Source organism: Lissotriton helveticus, chromosome 4_1, assembly GCF_964261635.1.
Source record: "Lissotriton helveticus chromosome 4_1, aLisHel1.1, whole genome shotgun sequence".
Taxonomy (NCBI): domain Eukaryota; kingdom Metazoa; phylum Chordata; class Amphibia; order Caudata; family Salamandridae; genus Lissotriton; species Lissotriton helveticus.
This window is the reverse complement of record NC_136063.1, coordinates 1,407,566,326-1,407,586,387: the sequence shown is the minus strand read 5'-3', so window position 1 is coordinate 1,407,586,387 and position 20,062 is coordinate 1,407,566,326. Positions and strand designations below refer to the sequence as shown.

At 47.2% G+C, this 20,062-nt stretch overlaps 1 protein-coding gene across 2 annotated transcripts in view; it reads right to left on the bottom strand.

The window, feature by feature from the left end:
• Nucleotides 1-521: 521 nt before the first annotated feature.
• The window catches only part of DROSHA (drosha ribonuclease III), a 669,472-nt gene continuing 649,931 nt past the window's right edge, over nt 522-20,062 (bottom strand). The window contains exon 32 of one of the 2 annotated variants that reach the window (XM_078687959.1): nt 522-1,078. In XM_078687959.1, the coding sequence (XP_078544085.1) occupies nt 834-1,078 (245 nt within the window). In that variant the 3' untranslated portion in view covers nt 522-833. The remainder of the gene's footprint in view (nt 1,079-20,062) is intronic. The other variant, XM_078687960.1, reaches the window with a different exon arrangement.

Below are 20,062 nucleotides of genomic sequence, written 5' to 3'. Positions count from 1 at the left end.
CAGATTATGCCACAAATTATGGATTATCTGGAAAATCTATAATTATGTGGAAACACGGAGGTCCACAGAATACCGTGATTTCTGTGGCCTTGCTTATTTAATATGTGAAATCCTCATCACCTTAAAAAAAAACCTGAGGGCCAGTAAAGGGCAGAACATATACAAAAACACAGAGAAAAAACGGCATCACACAAGTGAGTCTCTCAGACTTACGATGTCCCACATTTGTTTACTAAGCACAACTGACTAGCATTTTTGCCGAGTTAATTTCTGTTTTTTTCATTTCATACACCTCTACACACATTTTCTAACCGAGATTTGGTATCTTGTTTGGTCACCCTGATCTGATCTGTTTCTTTAGTTTTCTACGGGAACCCTTACAGCATTGTCAACCAATTCATTGGGTGTTTCGTACATGCCAGAACTGGCCAGATTAAAATACTGAGAACAGAAAGAGTAATCAGCAATAATAGGTGAAACTGATCGAATGATTATCACAAAAAACGAATCAGCCCACCACATGTGTTTTATAATAAAGATTCTGAAATATAATTTATTGCGCTCAAAAACAAACCCTAACGGACAAATGCCCTTACAAAAACACAAATACAAAAACTTTAACTTAAGAGCTTTAAAAACACTTGATAAACACTTTACATTTTAAGACCGAGTCAAATAAAATGTTCCTTGTGGCAGAAAATGTACATGATTTGTGCTACAGTTCATGTGGTGCGTTTCCTTCTCTGGCAGCATACAAACAAGTATTTCATATCTCAAGGGATGAAGTCAAACGACTTAGGCACGTCAAAGTGGCGCTTCCTCCGCGCCATGTTTCATCTTCCCGCTCGCGGGGTTACAGTCACATTTTTTGTATTTCGATTGTCCGTTTCTCCCTTTTTATTGTCCCTTTTCCTCTTTTCGCCCTTTTTCCTTTGTTCGGCCCTTTTCCTCGGTTCGCCTCTTTTCCTTTTGTTGCCTTTGCGACCCTTTTCCTCAGCCACTCCTCGGATTTCTTTTAATTCGTTTTTGTATTTGCGTTCAATGAAGCGTTTCTGATAGGCCAATTGTGGAAAGTTATCTGCAAGAGGACGACATATTTCACGTTAAAATAAAGCCTTCAAACTGTGCACAACAGAAACCTTAATGTTTCCCCTTTTTACATATGCACAAAAAAAACCTAAGCTGACCAGATTAGATAACCCCAGAGGCAAATGAATACCTTTTACCTGTACAGAACAGTCACGTAGAGTCCCTTCTCTGCCATGGAAACGTTAAACTATCTGAAACCATGCATCCAGGGATTTAATTGGTGTTTTAAGTCAGTGCATTACATGCAAGGAAGGGTATACGCGTGAAATATTAGACGTGCTAGTGTTGCATCGTCATGCTTTATCGACAATCTCATCGAGGGCCTGCGTTAAGAATTAAGATATATAAAATAAAGAATGCACAGATCGTATATATATTTTTGGGATCCTATTTTGTGCAAAACCTCTGAAAGCGACATCTGTACGCCGCAGCACTTTAAACTGCACAAGTCTCTCACTGAATTGATTGTTGTGCTTGGCCATTCAGTGAATGATGTGCCAGTGCAAAAACTTAGGTCACATCAAACAAAAATACATGAATTGAGGCCTACTTTCGGCGATTGTTAGGAATGCAGGACTAGGTAAAGAGAACAGTTCTGTTTCTCTAAACTGTTCATTCTCTTTAAATGATACATTCTTAGATTATTTTCGAGCCTCAAACTCTGCCCGGTTTTAACCAAAGTGAAAAATATGAAGGGCGACTAAATTGGCACGTGAGGCACTAGACACTTTTGTACTTCCACCCTGTTAGCAATTTGCACAGGCATATTGCTTGCAAATTCAAGCTGCATAGTGACACTTCTGATGCGTTACAAAAAACTTCAATTTAAAGTACGGGTCAATTAAATAGCCTGTGGCAACCATTCAGGAAGGAGCGTGTACCCAGTCCTTTACGTGAGTTGTGTTCCAGCTATCACTAAATGAGACAACTACCTGTATTACTTCGGTGCTTTATAGAAGGGGAAGAACAAACCGAACACTCACATGTAGTGCCAAATGAAGTTAAAACAAAAAAACAAATAAAGGTTTCATGACCTCAGATATGGAAGGATACTACCCATTCAAGAGTGAAGAAAAAGAAGAAATGTTCCAGAAGCAGGATAAAGAGATTGATAGGAGGGAAGACATCTAAAAAAGAGGAGGGGTGTTATAGGCAAGACACCCATCCAATCATTAGCAAGGGGCTCACTCAAAGCCCTCAAAGGGTGCAGTGCTGTCTGAGCAGTCTGGAGCAGTCTGCAGCTGTCTGAGCAGGGCTGCAAAAAGAAAGCCTGGAAATCTGAAAGTGTTAGGATAACATCTAAAAAAAAAGAAGCTTAACCCCCTTTTGGAATGGCACGTTCAAGTATGCTGCATCACCTTGATTTTGCGGTCTCTATCACGTTTGTGTTACAGTCTGACCTTCACAGCATTGCATATGCACTTCCACCTCTTATCAGACACACAGCATTCTCAGTGCATTAACATTTTTACAAGCACCTCTGCAATCTATCTAGTAGAGTATTTGGGGAAAACAGTTTCAGATAGTTAATAGAGATGGCAGTGTTGTTGGATGACTGCTGCCCAGGCCTTAACTCAAACAATGGAAGACCGCTCTGAGGCCGATTCTATACTGCATATCAGGGAGAGGCTCATGGATCAGAATCTGGAAGCCATTTTCATTTGATGGAGTGCCCGCCGATGATGACTTGTCTTCCAGTGATTCTGAGGAACAATGGCCATGGCAGTTGTGATGTCACTTCACAAGCACAATCTGTGCAGCTGAGAGACAGTGGAAGCGTTGTCAAAGCAGGATTGCAGACAGGTACCACACAGAGCACATGGAGTGGGATAATTTGACAGCCCCTTAATAGATTTGCTCTTCTAATTCAGTGGCAGACGCCACAAAGAAAAAGGGGCAGGTAGGGGGTGCCAAGCGGAGGGGAATTTTATAAGAATAAAAAAAAAAATAAAAAAAAAAAAAGGAAAACTTACCTGCAGCTGCTGGCCACCTCTTGCATCGCGCCTCTGCCCTACTGGGACTATGTATCAGACCCCCCCCCCTGAGCAGGCTGAAAGGACACTCCGCTCAGGGTGTCTGTGGGGTTTCTTTGGCCAGGCTGTTCAATGCAGCCAGGTTGGATAAACCTAAGTACACATGTGTGTTTGGCAGGCCTGAAACGGCCGGCCAAACACCCATGAGCACTTAGAATTGCACATAGCACTCCTTCTACCCCCTCCCAAGGCCCGGCTCTCCAAACTGCATGCTAGCTCAGCCAGCAACTGAAAAATAAAATAATTAAATTAAATAGTTTTATTTTTCAGGTGCTGGCTCTAAGCCAGTGGGGCAATGCTCCTCCACCATTGCGAAGGAGCCTCCCCTGCTCCAATTCCCCCATTTACAGTAGATGCTAGATGTAATGTTTTTGCCAATTGACTACTTCCATTTCTCTGTGAATAGCTGTGTTGCTGGAGGAAATTATGCACCAAACAAATCTGTGTGCCAAACAGTTTCTGACTAAGCATGGTGGCACTCTTGTGTCTCATTCTAGGGCACACTGGTGAACTCCCACTTCACTCGGGGAGATGGGGGAAAAACGTTGGCCATTACATTGCTCATGAAAATAGTGCACAAACCAACAATACAGTCTTACTGGCATAACAGTACGGTCTGGGAAGTACCCAGCTTTTAATCAGTCATGACCAAAGGTTCTTTTTTGGTTCTGCAACTTATGTTGCATTTCAATGATACTTTTGCAGCATTGCCACAAGACCATCCAGACCATGGCAGCCTGTTCAAAATTGAGTTTGCCATGGAACATTTGTCTGCCAAGGTTCCAAGTATTTACACTTCTGGGAAGAATATAGCAGTCACCAAGTTCCTGATCCTGTTCAAAGGACAGCTGATGTTCAGGCAGTACATACCAGGCAAAATACATTTTTACTGCTTCAAGTTGTACATGTGCGAGAGCTCCACTGTTTATGTATACAGCTTGAGTGTATATACTGGGAAGGACTCCAGTTTACACCCTGCAGGTTGCCCTTCCACATTAGCAATTTGTGAAAAGACTGTATGGGAGCTTGTACAATCACTCCTTCTATAATTTCTATAAGCGGGTCCAGCATTTTATTAACTTGTACAATTCCAGCACTTAAGTTTACAGTACAATTCAAAGTCACCACAAAGAATTCCTCCAGGAGCTTGATGGTAAGAAGCGCCATCAAGGCCAGAGAACTGCTAGTTGTGAAATTCTCAGCTACTCCATGATTATATGTGCTCACTTCAATTCCCGATGAGAGCACTTCTCTGATCACAGTTTGGGGATCAGTCTGCAGAAGTGCGCAAGTCCAACTGTGAATTTGAGACTACCACAAGTACATGAGTGGAGTGGAAAAACATGACCAGGTACTTCAATCATATAATGTGATGCATAAAATTCATGGATGGATTTCCACCTGATCCAGTTGGCAAGATACGATGCACAGGTTGCCTATTGTCACGCTATTAACCCCTTCGACGCTGATGACGGAGCGGTTCCGTCATCAGCGTCGGTTGGGCTGTGCTGATGACGGAACCGCTCCGTCATCGGCACAGCCCTCGGGGGGAGCGCTGGCGCTCCCCCCTGGGGAATCTATCTTGGTGCCTTTACCAGGGGAGCAGCGGAAGACTTTCCGCTGCCAGCCCCTGGCCCCCCCACGCTTCCTGGTGACGTCAGCGTGCACAGCGCGCGCCGACGTCATTAGGAAGCGCTGGACGCGCTGGAAGCCATTTGTTTCCAGCGCGTCCAGCTGCAAGGTAGTGCAGTGGTCTCCGGTGGGGCAGGGGCCCGTTTCTCGGTGCCTTGAGGCATCGGGGGGGAGGAAACAGTGTTTCCTCTCCCCTGATGTCCCAATGCAGGGAATTCCTGGTGCACGATCGCGCACAGCGGCGCGATCGTGCACCAGGAATGCCCCACTAGACACCAGGGGTTTGTTCTTGTTTATTTTGTGTGCAGGAAGTGACCCCTTGGGCAAGGGTCACTTCCTTAGGGGAACAAATTAATTTTCAGACTTTTCTGCCCCCCACTGGGGCAGATCAGCCGTTTTTTTGGCCAATCTGCACCCAGGGGGGTAGAAAAGCCCACTAGATACCAGGGATTGTTATTTTTTTTATAAAGGAAGCGACCCCTTGGGTAAGGGTCGCTTCCTAGGGGCAAACACTTTTTTTAAGACTTTTGTGCCCCACCTGGGGGCAGATCGGCCGATTTTTGGGCCTAATCTGGACCCAGGGGGGTAGAAAAGCCCACTAGACACCAGGGATTGTTCTTTTCTTATTAAGGAAGCGACCCCTTGGGCAAGGGTCACTTCCAGGGGGCTAAATATTTTTTTTAAACTTTTCGGCCGCTTTTTGGGCCGAATCTGGACCAAGGGGGGTAGATTAGCCCACTAGACACCAGGGATTGTTTTTTTTGTATAGGAAGCGACCCCTTGGGGTCATCCTAGTCACAGGCCTTGGCCCACCCACACAAGTGAGGTATTATTTTACTCGGGAGAACAAGGGGAACGCAGGGTGGTAGGACATTTGTGCCGGCACGGAGATCACACACAAAAATGTATGGAAAAGTGTTTTTTTAACCTAAATTTAAGGTTTGCAGGGAATTCTGGGTAGGAAAACGTTGGGGGACCCACGCATGCCATACCTCCCTGGACTCCCACGGGTGTCTAGTTTTCAGAACTGTTTGGGTTTTGTAGTTTCTCAAGTTTGCCGTCGAGCCAAAAACTCAGGTGCCCCCCCCCAAAAATAAGGTAGTTTTGCTCTAGGTTATTTTTAAGTCTCCACCGTACGATTTGGGCATTTTCCTGTCGCAGGCACTAGGCAGACCCAGGCAACTGAGGTACCATTTTTTCGGGAGACCTGGGGGAACGTGGGGTGGGTGGAAATTTGTTGATCCACACAGATTCCAGAACTTTCCACCACAGAAATGTGAGGAAAATCCTTTTTTTGGTGAATTTGTTTAGCTTTGCAAGGGATTCTGGGTAACAGAACCTGGTGGGAGGCAGTTGAGTCACCCCATCCTGAAGTCCCCTGGGTGTCTAGTTTTCAAAAATTTATAGGTTTGCTAGGTTTCCCTAGGTGCCGGCAGAGCTAAGGTTCAAAATCGAAAGGTAGGCACTTTGCCAAAAAAGGGCCCGTTTTCACTGCGAAATTGCGGTGCGAACACGTTGCGTTTTGCGCTGTTTCCTGTCGCAGGCACTAGGCAGACCCAGGCAAGTGAGGTACCATTTTTTTCGGGAGACCTGGGGGAACGCGGGGTGAGTGGATATTTGTTGATCCACGCAGATTCCAGAACTTTCCACAACAGAAATGTGAGGAAAATGCGTTTTTTTGGTGAATTTTTTAGGTTTGCAAGAGATTCTGGGTAACAGAAAATGATGGGAGGCAGTTGAGTCACCCCATCCTGAATTCCCCTGGGTGTCTAGTTTTCAAAAATGTATAGGTTTGCTAGGTTTCCCTAGGTGCCGGCAGAGCTAGGGTTCAAAAACAAAAGGTAGGCACTTTGCCAAAAAAGGGCCAGTTTTCACTGCGAAATTGCGGTGCAAACACGTTGCGTTTTGCGCTGTTTACTGTCGCAGGCACTAGGCAGACCCAGGCAAGTGAGGTACCAATTTTTTTGGGAGACCTGGGGGAACGCGGGGTGGGTGGATATTTGTTGATCCACGCAGATTCCAGAACTTTCCACCACAGAAATGTGAGGAAAATGCGTTTTTAGGTCAATTTTTTAGCTTTGCAAGGGATTCTGGGTAACAACCTGGTGGGAGGCAGTTGAGTCACCCCATCCTGAATTCCCCTGGGTTTCTAGTTCTCAAAAATGTATAGGTTTGCTAGGTTTCCCTAGGTGCGGCAGAGCTAGGGTTCAAAAACGAAAGGTAGGCACTTTGCCAAAAAAGGGCCCGTTTTCACTGCGAAATTGCGGTGCGAACACGTTGCGTTTTGCGCTGTTTCCTGTCGCAGGCACTCGGCAGACCCAGTCAAGTGAGGTACCAATTTTTTGGGGAGACCTGGGGGAACACGGGGTGGGTGGAATTTTGTTGATCCACGCAGATTCCAGAACTTTCCACCACAGAAATGTGAGGAAAATGCGTATTTTTCCCCAATTTTTTATGTTTGCAAGGGATTCTGGGTAACAGAACCTGGTGGGAGGCAGTCGAGTCACCCCATCTTAAATTCCCCTGGGTGTCTAGTTTTCAAAAATGTATAGGTTTGCTAGGTTTCCCTAGGTGCCGGCAGAGCTAGGGTTAAAAAACTACAGGTAGGCACTTTGCCAAAAAAGGGCCAGTATTGACTGCAAAATTGAGGTGCGAACACGTTGCGTTTTGCGCCGTTTCATGTCGCAGGCACTAGGCAGACCCAGGCAAGTGAGGTACCATTTTTCTCATAAGACTTTGGGGAACGCGGGGTGGGTGGAAATCTGTTGATCCGCGCATATTCCAGAACTTTCCACCACAGAAATGTGAGGAAAATGCGTTTTTTCCCCATTTTTTTAGGTTTGCAAGGGATTCTGGGTAACAGAACCTGGTGGGAGGCAGTCGAGTCACCCCATCTTAAATTCCCCTGGGTGTCTAGTTTTAAAAAATGTATAGGTTTGCTAGGTTTCCCTAGGTGCCGGCAGAGCTAGGGTGCAAAAACTACAGCTAGGCACTTTGCCATAAAAGGGTCAATTTTTAACTGCAAAATTGAGGTGTGACCACGTTGCATTTTGCGCCGTTTCTAGTCGCAGTCACAATGCCGACCCACACAAGTGAGGTACCGTTTTCATCTGGAGACTTAGGGTAATTCAGATTTGTAAATCAACTGTTATTACCTATTGATTTATCATGCATTTCTCCCTTCCCAATGAAAGACATTGTGTAAAAAAAAATCTTTTTGAAAAATGACCAATAATTCTCATGCTAGTATGAGTATTCCCAATTTTGAAAATGTGCAAATATATACTGTTTCTAAACTGTATAATTTGTACCCAATTCAGAAATACATAGGTGTCTTTCATACCAATTTTTCCATGTATACATTTTCCCAGAATAATTGCTCTATACCCAGTAAATAATAAAATACCATTGCAAGTTGCTGCTCAGTTTTTGGCTCTGGGTTCGTCGGGTTCTTGGTGAAACTACAAGTCCTATATATCCCCACAACCAGGAAGGTCAAACGGAAGTAACGGTATATTGCTTTCAAACAGCTGTCAAAATTACAAGAAGTTACAGGTGAAAACGTTGAGACAAAAGGCTGTTTTTTTCAACTAATTTTCAATTATTCCAATATCTAACTGTTAGTTTCTATAAAGAAACCTTCATGGATTTAGACAAATGACCCCTTTCTGAATTCAGAATTTTGTCTACTTCTCGAAAATGTATAGCTTTCGAGGATCCATTATTGCTTTCAAACTCATTTCTACCATTAACTGGAAGGAGGTTGAAAGCTCTAAAAATAGCAAAAATAGGCTACGTCCCAGAAAAATGCCAAAACTGTGTGAAAAATGTTGGTTCTCTGACAAAAGTCTGTCATTCCCTAAAAGCTGAGAAAATGGAGATTTCAGTCCCACAAACCCTTTTTTGATAGCATTTGCAGGGAAAAACCTAGAGGCTTTCATTTGCAGCCCGTTTTTCCCAATTTTCTGGAAAAAAACCCAAACATTTTACTGTATTTTGCTTAATTTCTGGGACCCCTGCAAGGGAATCCACAAACCCTGGGCACCTTTAGAATCCACATGATGTTGGAAGAAAAGGACGCAAATTTGGCGTGGATACCTTATGTGGTCAAAAAGTTACAGGGGTCTAAGCGCACACTACCCCAAATCGCCAAAAAAGGCTTAGCACAGGAGGGGAAAAGGCCTAGCAGCGAAGGGGTAAAGGGAAGACCGATGTCCGTCCTTGACTTTCAGAAGGCCACTAAAGCAGAAGCCACTACTTTATCTGTTGTTGAAGATATTGTAAGGCTTTGTGATCACCACTTTGCTGACTGCATTCCTGCAACAGAGAAAGAGAGTCAACCATATCGCTGATGCAGAGTTTGCACTTGCAAGGAAAAAGGAGTTATTACTATCTCCAGTTCTCACCTTGGCCTGTATTTTCCAAATTTCTTCACTTTATACAACACAAAACTTAAGTTCTAGAAAACTTACCAAAGTGGAAAAGTCTGGCTATTCGTTAGATTGTTACTTTAAACCGCTATGAATGGATGCGAACATTCCATAGCCCTCTGTGGTACTACCTATGCAGGCTTTCAAATTGGTCCAGCTAATTTGGTAAATCTTTCTAAAAGTTCTAAATCAAAGAAGCACCATACCAATACTTTTCCTTCCTAAATTAGATTCGAGAAAATGTATCTTTACTGTTTCTAGTAAATAGATACACATTGGTCACACTTGTGGCTGGCTTTCTAACTTCATCATCCATCAACGTGATGGTTGTTTTGTCTGCTATATAAAAAGTGCACTACAATCAATGCACTGCATATAACTGTTAGACCTGGCACCATTGGTGTGGGTCTCCTTTCAGTTTGATATGTTTTGCTGATTTAGATGCTTTGGGCACTGTGCCACTGCTATTCAGTGCCACAGTGCAAGTGCTCCCGATTGTAAATTGTTGTAATGGATTAGTGACTCCATGATTGGTCTATTTGATTTACTTGTCAGACCCTACTACAGTGCACCATGTGTGCCCACGGCCTGTAGATCAAATGCTGCTAGTGGACTTGTAGCACTGTTTGAGCCACCCACATAAGCAGCTTGTAAAGTGTGTCTCAGGCCTGCCATTGCAGATCTTGTGTGCAGTCTAGTACTGCCATGTCAACTTGGTAAGGGCACCTACTTACCAGTCCCTAAACCTTCCCTTTTCTACATGTTAGCCATCCCTAAGGTAGGCCCAAGGGCAGGGTGCATTGTAAGTAAAAGGTAGGACATGCCATGGTGTGTGTGGCATGTTCTGATAGTGAATTACAGTCAATTTGGTTTTTCACTATTGCAAGGCTACCTGTTCCCAGAGGTCAGAATGGGCAGTTTGATTATAACATCATATAATCCTAACTGACCCAGGGAACATGGTAGAAAAACAAATTTAGTATGCCTGAATTCAGAATGTTAAAATACATATTTTAGTAAAGGTGATTTTTACATTCGGTGTTTGAAAATACCACTTTTAGAATGTAGGTATATTCTTGCCTAACCATCCAGCCATCCTCTGCTAGGTTGTGTATTGCATGTCTGGTTTGTGAGTGACAGGTGGGCATGTGCTCCAGCAGTCTGAGGAGTCAGGGCTGGGCTGAATAGGATCTTGGCTGAATAGAGAGTGGGGGGCAGATATTTCCTTTCACCCCCCTGAGCCCTCATAGAATAGAGAGTAGGGGGAGGAGATTTCCTTTCAGCTACCTGGGCCAGGTCTGCTTTTAACAATGCTGTCTCCACCTCCTGCCAGGCAGCTGCACAGAACTGATTCTGGCTGGGCACAGGCACCCTCTGCCTTCCGAGAACAAAGGATTTACTAGTATAAATATTGGGGCCCAGACCCCAAGACTTCAGATCACTTCTGGGAATCAAGACAAACCTTTGCCAAGGAGAGGAATCATAAGAAGCTAAAGGAGTTGACTGCCCCGTGCCAGTGTGCTATTTTCTGGGATTGGCCTGCAGTGGTTGCATGTTTGCATAGGGAAGGAGAAGGAACTTTTATTGAACTTTCATCATCTTGAAGAAGAATCTCCAAGGGCTTGAACTGTGCTTGCCTCCAGCTGAAGTCTCAGGGAACCAACACATCACCACCAGCTCCCCCCTGAATTTCCTTGCTGGGAATTCTGTCTGCAGAAGCCTGCGTATTGTTGGGAGCTGGAAGCGCGACTCAACGACAAGAAGCGCGTTGCATCTGCAGCTGTTGCCGTCACATCACCGAAGAAGCGTGTCGCCACTACAAGGGTCGCCGTCGCATCACCGGAGAAGATGGACTCTGTGGCAGCGGTTTGTCATTGTATCACAGGAGAAGCGTGTCGCCACCGCAAGGGTCGCCGTCGCCTCACTGGAGAAGCGCGTCGCAGGGCCTGTCGTGGCTCAGAAGTCCCAACGTCGCCGCACGGACGTCGGGCGTGTACGCATCACCTTCACGTAGTTGCATCGCATCAAGGGTGCCATCTTGTCGCATCGCACTGGATCGTCGCATCGTGGTGCCATCTTGTCGCATCGCAACCGGAACGCAACGAGAGATCGACGCATCACCTCCTCTCTGGTAATGAACAGACACATCGCCTACTTTGCGCAAGTACTGATTAACAGACACATCGCCTCCCTGATAGCAAGGAACCAACGTATCGTTCTCCCTGCGAACCTTTTGTTTAACCTATGTTACGCATCCAAAAGTACATTGTGAGAAAAGTGCTGCATTTACCATAAACTTTGAATTATGCTATTTCAACAATCTAAAAGCTATTTTTCTAACACTGTATTGGTGATTTTTGTTGTTTGGGTCTTGTGTTAAGTCTATATAAAGAATACTTATTTTGATAAAACCTGTGTAGTGTCCATCTGCAGTGTATGTGTTCACAAATGCATTACACATTGCCTCTGAGATAAGCCTTCCTGCTCGTGCCAAGCTACCATAGGGTTGAGCAGGGGTTATTTTAGGAGTGTAGCTCCCTTACCCTGACTAGAAGCAAGGGTCCCTATTTGGACCAAGGTGCAAACTATTGCCAACTAGAGAACCCCAGTTCTAACAATAACAACGGATGGACATACACCACATATTTACAGAGTACCCTGTCTGGCAAACTCCTAAGTTCTTTAGTCTTGCAGTAGGGGATTTTTAGGGGACTTGTAGTCTGCTACAGGATATTATTTTACTACAGTTTTCCATAGTAGATATACTCATACTGTCTGAGAAATAAGTCACAGGATATCTTGAGACAAACCCCAATTTACTACCATGCAGTGGAATGAGCTGGATCTAGCAGTTGTCTACTGCTTGTTTGGCAGTTACGTTGCCAATTAGGATCCAAAGTCCACCTGGGAGCAGTTCCTGCAGAAAATAAGGAGCGGGTCACAGGCGCACAAGATGGCGCTATTGGGAGGCGTTAGTGAAGGCTCACCTGGCCTCCCCCACAATATTAGTTCCATTAGGTATAAATGAACAAGTTACTTACCTTCGGTAACAATATATCTGCAAGAAACATAGGTTAATGATAGATTCCTTACCTTAGATTTACCCCCAGGCATCAGACTGGATCCGGAAAGTTTTTTCGTCAGCAGTATCTCTGCGCATCGGAAGGTGGCGTCGGGCAGCTCCGTGGCCGTCGTGGTCGCTGGGATGACGTTGTGGTAGCTACTTAGACGCTGCCCTCGTGCGCTGACGTCATCTCCGTATGCGACATTCCACTCCAGAAACGCAGAGCCAAGCAAAACAATGACCACTGGTGCACAAACCTAGGTCCCTGAAAGGATGTCCTTAACCCTAGAAATCCATTTGCAGAATGGAGAGGATGGGTGGGGCGGTAAGGAATCTATAACTAACCTAGGTTTCTTACATATACATCGTTACCAAAGGTAAGTAACTTGTTCATCTGAAAGAAACAGTTAGTTATAGATTTGTTACCTTAGAATAGACACTCCAGCAATACCAACCCCGCAGGTGGGACTGCGAACCAAGATCACACCAGAAAGTCCTGGAGAACATAACGGCCAAGAAGCCGTCTCTCCAGACTTGACTGTCCAGGCAGTAGTGTTTTGTAAACTTGTGCAGCTATGCCCACGTAGCAGCCTGACAGATGTCATTCAGAAGGAGTCCCCGCCCCAAAGCAGTAGTGGCTGCTTCGCCCTGTTGGAATGGGCACGTAGCTCCACTGGAGGTTCATTTTAGCTAGAGAATAACAGGCTTTAATACACAAAACGACCCATCTAGAGATGGTCCGCTTGTGTACGGCCCGACCTTTCTTGGCGCCCACGTAGCCAACAAAAAGCTGGTCACCCACCCGGAACTGTTTGGTGCGATCCAGATCGAAGGGAAGCACACATTTTGGGTCCAGACGGTGGAGCCTCTCTTCCTCTTTAGAAGTATGCGGAAAGAAGGTGGGCAAAGGGATGGTTTGCCCGATGTGAAAGGAAATAACCACTTTGGGAAGAAAGGATGGACGAGTTCTTAGGACAACCTTGTCCTGATGTACAGCCAGAAAAAGAGACTTGGATGAAAGAGCCTGGAGCTCACTCACTCTTCTGGCAGATGTGACGGCTACCAGGAATGCAGTCTTAAGGGTTAAGAGTCGTAGAGGACAGTTACGAAGCAGCTCAAAGGGAGCTCACATCAAATAGGTCAAGACCAAATTCAAGTCCCACTGAGGCATTACAAAGGAAATAGGTGGAAAGAGAGGAGTGATTCCTTTTAAGAAACGACTCACAACCGTAGACTTGAAGAGAGAAGGCTGATCAGGGGAGCCTTAGAATGGAGAAATGGCTGATAGACCTTGATAGTGCCCAGAGCAGAGTCCTGTTGGGCCAAAGAAAAGACGGCCAAGAGAACCTCAGAAAGGAGACTCTGCTGCGCACCATGCTACAAATTTGTTCCATTGCAGGCGTATACCGTCTTAGTGGAGGGACGCCTGGCTGCCAAGATTACGTCACAGACTTCGGGAGACATGTCAAATGACGTCAACTGCCGCCGCTCAATCTCCACGCAAGGAGGTGGAGGCTGGACATGTACGGGTGGAGGACCGTCCCCATCTGATGCGACAGAAGATCCTCCCGAAGAGGCAGTCTGATCGGAGTATCGCTCGTCATGTTGAGCAGTTCGGGATACCAGACTCTTCGTGCCCAGTCCGGAGCAACAAGAATGACTTGGGCCCAGTTGCGCCTGATCTTCAGCACTCTGGGCATAAGTTGTATGGGGGAAAGGCGTATAGAAGACCGCAACTCAACTTGCGATGAAAAGCGTCGCCTAGCGAGTGCCGCCTAGGAAATTCCAACACGCAAAATTGCTGACGTTGCACATTCTCTTCGGTGGCAAATAGATCTAACCAAGGCTCTTCCCACTGTTGAAAGAGACCTCGCACCACCATCGAGTGAAGACGCCATTCGTGATCTATCATGCACCTGAGGCGGAGTTTGTCCGCCCTGGCGTTCAGAGAACCTGCCAAGTGTTGAACAACCAGGGATATGCCCTGATGTTGCAGCCATGTACTCCAGCTCGGACTCCACCAGAGACCAGAGGCCTCTGATCTCTGCCTCTCCCATATGGCCGCCCCATTCCAGAAGGGATGCGTCTGTCACCACTGTGTGATCTGGTTGGGGAAGGGAGAGGGATCTGCTGTTGATCCAATCCCGGTTCGTGAGCCACCACTGCTATTGTTGTGCAGTGACCTCCGAGATCTGCACGCAATCGCACAGATTCCCCATATGCTGTGCCCACTGGAACTTCAGGTCCCATTGCAGAGCCTGAGTATACCATCTGGCATGATCGAGCAGCAAGATGCAGGAGTTCATGGGGTCCAGCAGCCTCAGGGTCATCCTGACCGAAACCCAGGATAGAGGCTGAAGGATCAGAATCATAGCCCGAATATCCTGGACTCGCTGTTCGGGAGGATACACCTGAAACTGCGTCGTGTTCGGAACCGCTCCGATGAAAAGGAGATTCTGAGAGGGAATCAGGTGCGACTTCGGCACATTGATGGAGAACCCCAGCAAATGCAGGAGGTCTCCCATACTCTGGAGGTGGGAGACAACTGTCTGGGGCGAGCCCGCCTTCAACAACCAGTCGTTGAAATAGGGGAAGACTGGAACCCCTTATCTGCGCAGATGAGCTGCGACCACCGCCATCACTTTCGTTAACACCCGAGGGGTGCTGGTAAGGCCAAAAGGGAGCACGGTAAACTGAAAATGCTTGTGGCCTACCGTGAACAGCAGGTAATGATGGTGGGCCGGCAGGACGAGGATATGAAAATAAGCGTCCTGCAAGTCCAAAGCTACCATCCAGTCTCCAGGGTCGAGGTCAGACAAGACTTGAGCAAGCGCCAACCTTTTGAACTTCTCCTTCCAGAGGAAGTGGTTGACGTTCCTGAGATCCAATATAGGACGCAGGCCCTTGTCCTTCTTTGGTACCAGAAAGTAGTGGGAATAGCAACCACTACCTACTTCTGGGGCAGGAACATGCTAGATGGCTCCCTTGGCCAGGAGAGCCATGACTTCCTGTTGGAGAAGGCCCAGATGATCCTCCGACATTCGATGGTACTGAGGTGGCATGGCAGGAGGGGTAGCCTCGAAGGGGAGAGAGTAGCACCTTCGGACTATCTGCAAAACCCACCTGTCCGACGTGATGGTGCACCAGTGGGGGAGGTGATGGTGAGTGCTGCCTCCCACTGGTGATTGATGGGCCTGAAATGTCGGACTAGGAAGGTTTGGAGGCTGATGCAGAGGGGGGTTGGTAGTCTGGCCCGCCCGCTGGCCCCCAAAACCCCCAGCCGCAGGAAGGTTGGGAAACTTGCATTGGCCTGTGGCTCTGTGCGGAACGTAGTGGGTCACCCCTTCCGTAGCCATGAAAGGGGCAAAAAGCAGACTGAGCAAGGCGTCTGGAGGCCCAAGGACTTGGCTGTAGCCTACGAGTCCTTTAAATGCTCCAGAGCGTTGTCTACTTTGTCGCCAAAAAGTCAACGGCCATCCAAAAATATGTACATAAGTGTGTTCTGGACATCCCTAGAAAAGCCAGTCGATCTCATCCAGGCGTTGAGTCGAAGGGCTACTGACATGGAAAACATCCTGCCTAGAGAGTCTTGCAGTATCCAGCCCACAGTGGATGGTAAACTTAGCTGTGTTTTCCCCCAGCGGCCACAGCCTGGGAGAGTACGGTCCGGGCCTCCTCCGGACACTGAGGCAGCACTTGCGCAACCATGTCCAACACAGAGTGGGAATAACGCCCCGATAGACATGCAGTGTTAACCGACCACAGTCCCAAGCTGCCGGAAGAAAAAATCTTCTTCCCAAGATGATCCATCTTCTTGGATTCCCTATCTGGTGGAGCGGTAGGGAATGCGCTCTTGGAAGTAGAGGCTTGGACCACCAAGCTCTCAGTGGTGGGGTGTTGTGAGAGGAAAGTGGGGTCGCCCGGGGCCGGGCGGTGGCGTCTGGCAATCATCCTATCCACGGGAGCCCCTGTGATGGCCTAGAGAAGGTACCCAAAAGGACGTCAGTTAGGGCTTTATTAAACGGCAGCAGGGTCTCCGAAGAGCTCGCTTGCAGTTGAAGCATCTTTGTCAGGAGGTTAGTCCTGACCCCCACTGTAGGGATCTCGAGGTGGAGAGCCTTGGCCGCCCTATGCAACACCACTGCGTAGGAAGCTCCCACATCTGTAGCCACAGTAGGAGGAGACAACATGACAAGGTCAGGAGAGGTATCAAGACCACTGGCATCCTCCAGGTCCTCTTTCCAGTCCGGGTCATACTCTAACTGGTCGGTCAGAGGGTCACCTGACCCCTCTCAGTCCTCCTCCGATTCCTCTGGGTGCCAATCTGGCCTGTAAGGGACCCCATGAGTTAACAGGGGCACTCTGCGTCAGATCCTGCGTCGGTTGATGCCGTTCCAGCTCCGGGTCAACATCAGGATGGAGGCCGGAGTCAACGCCTGCCTTGGGCATGACCGACTGAGTGCGGTGCCGTGGGAAGCGGCACCGGTGAAGGTGTAATGAGGTCAACCAGCGCCGATCGGGATGCAGGCCTAGATCCATGGGGGGCCTGCGGCGCTGAGGCTGGAACTGCCGGCGGTGAAGGCCTCGGAACCCAAACCGAGTCCACAGGGCCCGAAGGCTTGCCGGCCGAGTCAGCTGCCCAAAGATGGCATGCATCGCTTCGTAAAAGGTGAAAAGCTGGGCAGGGGTCGTGGTTGCGCTCCAAGCAAAAGAGGCACACGCGGTGCGGATCTGTCACTGACATCAGTCGGGTACAGGAACCGCAAGGCTTGTAGCCGGGCATCCCTACGTGCACCAGGAGTCGTAGGACTCAAAAAGACGTTGACAAAGTTCAGTCGAAAAATGATTGGAGGTACTGCTCTCTCCGGATCTGCGCTGGCTGGCACGGAAAAGGAAAGAACTGACGTCAGTGTGTGAGGGCAGCGTCTAAGTAGCTACTGCGATGTCATCCTGGCGACCACGACGCCAACGACGGACGCGGAGCCGACCGACGACACCTTCTGATGGGCAGAGGTACTACTGACGTAAAAACTTTCCGGATCCGGATAGAATTACCCCAGTCTGACGCCTTGGGGTAATTCTAAGGTAAGGAATCTATAACTAACTGTTTCTTTCAGATTATATAAGAACATTGGAATGTGGAGCACTCCATTCAATACAATAGAGTGCTCCGGGCTTCTACGGGCTGGCAGAAGCCTGCAGAGCAACATTCCAAAGTTGTTTTTGTTCACAGTTGCTGCTGTTGTGAACAAAGGCCTCTCGGAGCCCAAGGGGATTTAAACCCCCTCGGACTCCGAGAGGCCTTTTTTGTAATAATTATAACATTCTGCCTTCTAGCAGCGGAATGTTCTAATAGCCTTAGAGCCCTCCTAGTGGGCTCTACCAGCCGTTAAAGGCCTTTGGTAAGGGCCTTTAACGCTGGAGTGGGCCTTTAATGGCCAGTAGAGCCCGCTGGGTCAGGCTCTAAGGCTATATTAACAGCTCTGTCTATGAAAAAAATCAATAAAAAATGCCATTGTTACTGCAAATGATACAGTATTCTATTATGTATGCAACACCATTACAAGTGGGGTACCCTGAACTCGCATGAATCTAGTTTTCTGAAATGTAAAGGTTTAGTAGCTTTTTGTGGGTGGCAGCGAACTGCATGCCTCAATACAGTAGCAACCCTCATTGCTAAAATGGGTCAAATTTTCTCAGGGCCACCTAAAATGCTCTCAAGTTTCTTAGGTACATGCCTCCAGTTTCTCAAGTACCTACATCCAGTGCTTTTTTTTCATTTTGTAACTTGTAGTTCGGATTTAATAATATAATAACCAGGACTTCAAGTTCCAAAATGCAAAAACATTAAATACATTCTGAAATCGCTACGCTATGAACGCATGGACTTAGGAAATGTGAGGGTGCTGCCGGAGCAGTCGTACCCTTCCAGACCTTTAAGAAGAAAGCCATGGACCTCATCCCCTCCCTCAGCCATAGCGCAGCACCCCCTCAGGTACATTTCATTAAAATAGAACAAGTTAGCCCCACACCTCCATTTCTTCCCCTAGGGGCTATGGCCTCCATGAGAGGTCTCAAGTTGCCCAGGCACATAATTGAAAAGTTCATCCAGTACAGGTATTTTTTCTATGCATTCTAGGACTTGCAAATGTAGAATAAAGAGGACTAAGCATGTCTGAATGCAGAGATAAAAAAAACACATTAACTGGATCAGTTACTCACGCATGGGCATGGGAAAATAGGAGTGCTGCTCCAGCAGTGTGCCCCTTCTGAGATTCGAGTGAAAAAATGACCCCTGGATCTCACCTCCCTCCTATGGATGCTCAGGAGAAAGGCCTCCAGCTATCTGCCCCCTCTGAGGTTTTAGGTAAAGAAATGGGCCCTGCACCTCACTTTCTTCCCATGTGCCTTGGGCTCAGAGCCCCCCCTGGAGTCAGGGCACTGGGTGGCTCTATATAAGAGCTCCATTGCATGTCTGATTGGTGGCTCTTCACCAGCACCAGCTCTAAGGCCTCTCCAGTATATTTGTAAATAATGTGCAAAAGAAGTTCATACTCCTAAGCTGTTTTAATGCACAGCGTTGTCCGCCTCATTACTCTACAATGATCCACAAATGTGTCTGAGGGATGGCACCCCCTGGAGATTAAGTCATAAACCCCCAGAAGGACTTGCCCCACACTTTGAAAACCTCTGGCTCACACTGTTTCAGCTGCAGACGCTTATTCTGAATTCACACAAGTGGCATTAAGACATTTATTAAGAGGGGAATCAAGGGTAGCAGAAGTGGATGGCATAGTGCCCGGGGCACACAGTCCACAGGTCTGAATTGCGCGCTAGCCCTTGCACACTCGGTGTGCCTTGCTGCACATTTTTGTAGGATCTACGATGCAGCATTATAAACCATTACATTGCCATGGTACCTAGGGACTGTACGTTAAAGGGTAACTCGAGGGATGGCAGCACTGATTTTGCCATCCTGGGTGTGACAAAGGTAAACCATGTCTTCATTGCTGCCACTACAGACTGGAAGAGTAGTGAGTCACTGGTAGTCTGACTTTGCCATTTAAAAGAATGGCCAGGCCCAAACCTCCCTTTTTTAATGTGTGTAGACACCCGTAGAGCAGGTCTAACAACCCTAAGGCAGGGTGCAATATATTTTAAAAGTGGAGCATGTAATTTACATGTTCTAGCAGTAAAAACGCCAAACTGTCATTTTTACTGTGGAAAGACTTGGTCGCTCTACTGGCGAGTACAGGGCTACACGCTGACCCCCTCAGCGATGCCAACTCCAGAATGGTGCGACCATAGTTGAGATTCCAAGGTGGCAAACAGCTTGTTACATTAAGTGTGACTTGATGCCCAGGTCGAAATTACTACAGCTTGTTGTAGTGTACAACTTTTACAAAGCTGCCACTTTGTTGCCTTTAATCTCCTGTGCACTTAATGGCTGAATATGCAGTTTGACCCAGAGATAGCATTCTACCCTCCTAAACAGACGGAAAATCAACTCCTAGAAAAGAAAATGATAGCAGCCTGATCGGGAGAGAGGTGTTACCTCTCCCAGGCAGGAAGTTGGCCCAAAAGGTGAGCTTCAAAGTAGAACCTGCCTTTGAAGAGACAATGGGGAACACTTGAGAGAGAGGCTTCCCTATGGTTTAGGTGGAAAGGGTGGCACTTGGGCAGGAGAGGAAAATCAGTTGCCAAACCGGGGAAGTAAGGCTGCACTGACGTGGACTGCACCTACTGACCTGGCGGCTAGCAGAGGAGAAGGGACTGTGCTTGCTGTATCCTGCTCATAGAGAAGTCGTTCTCGA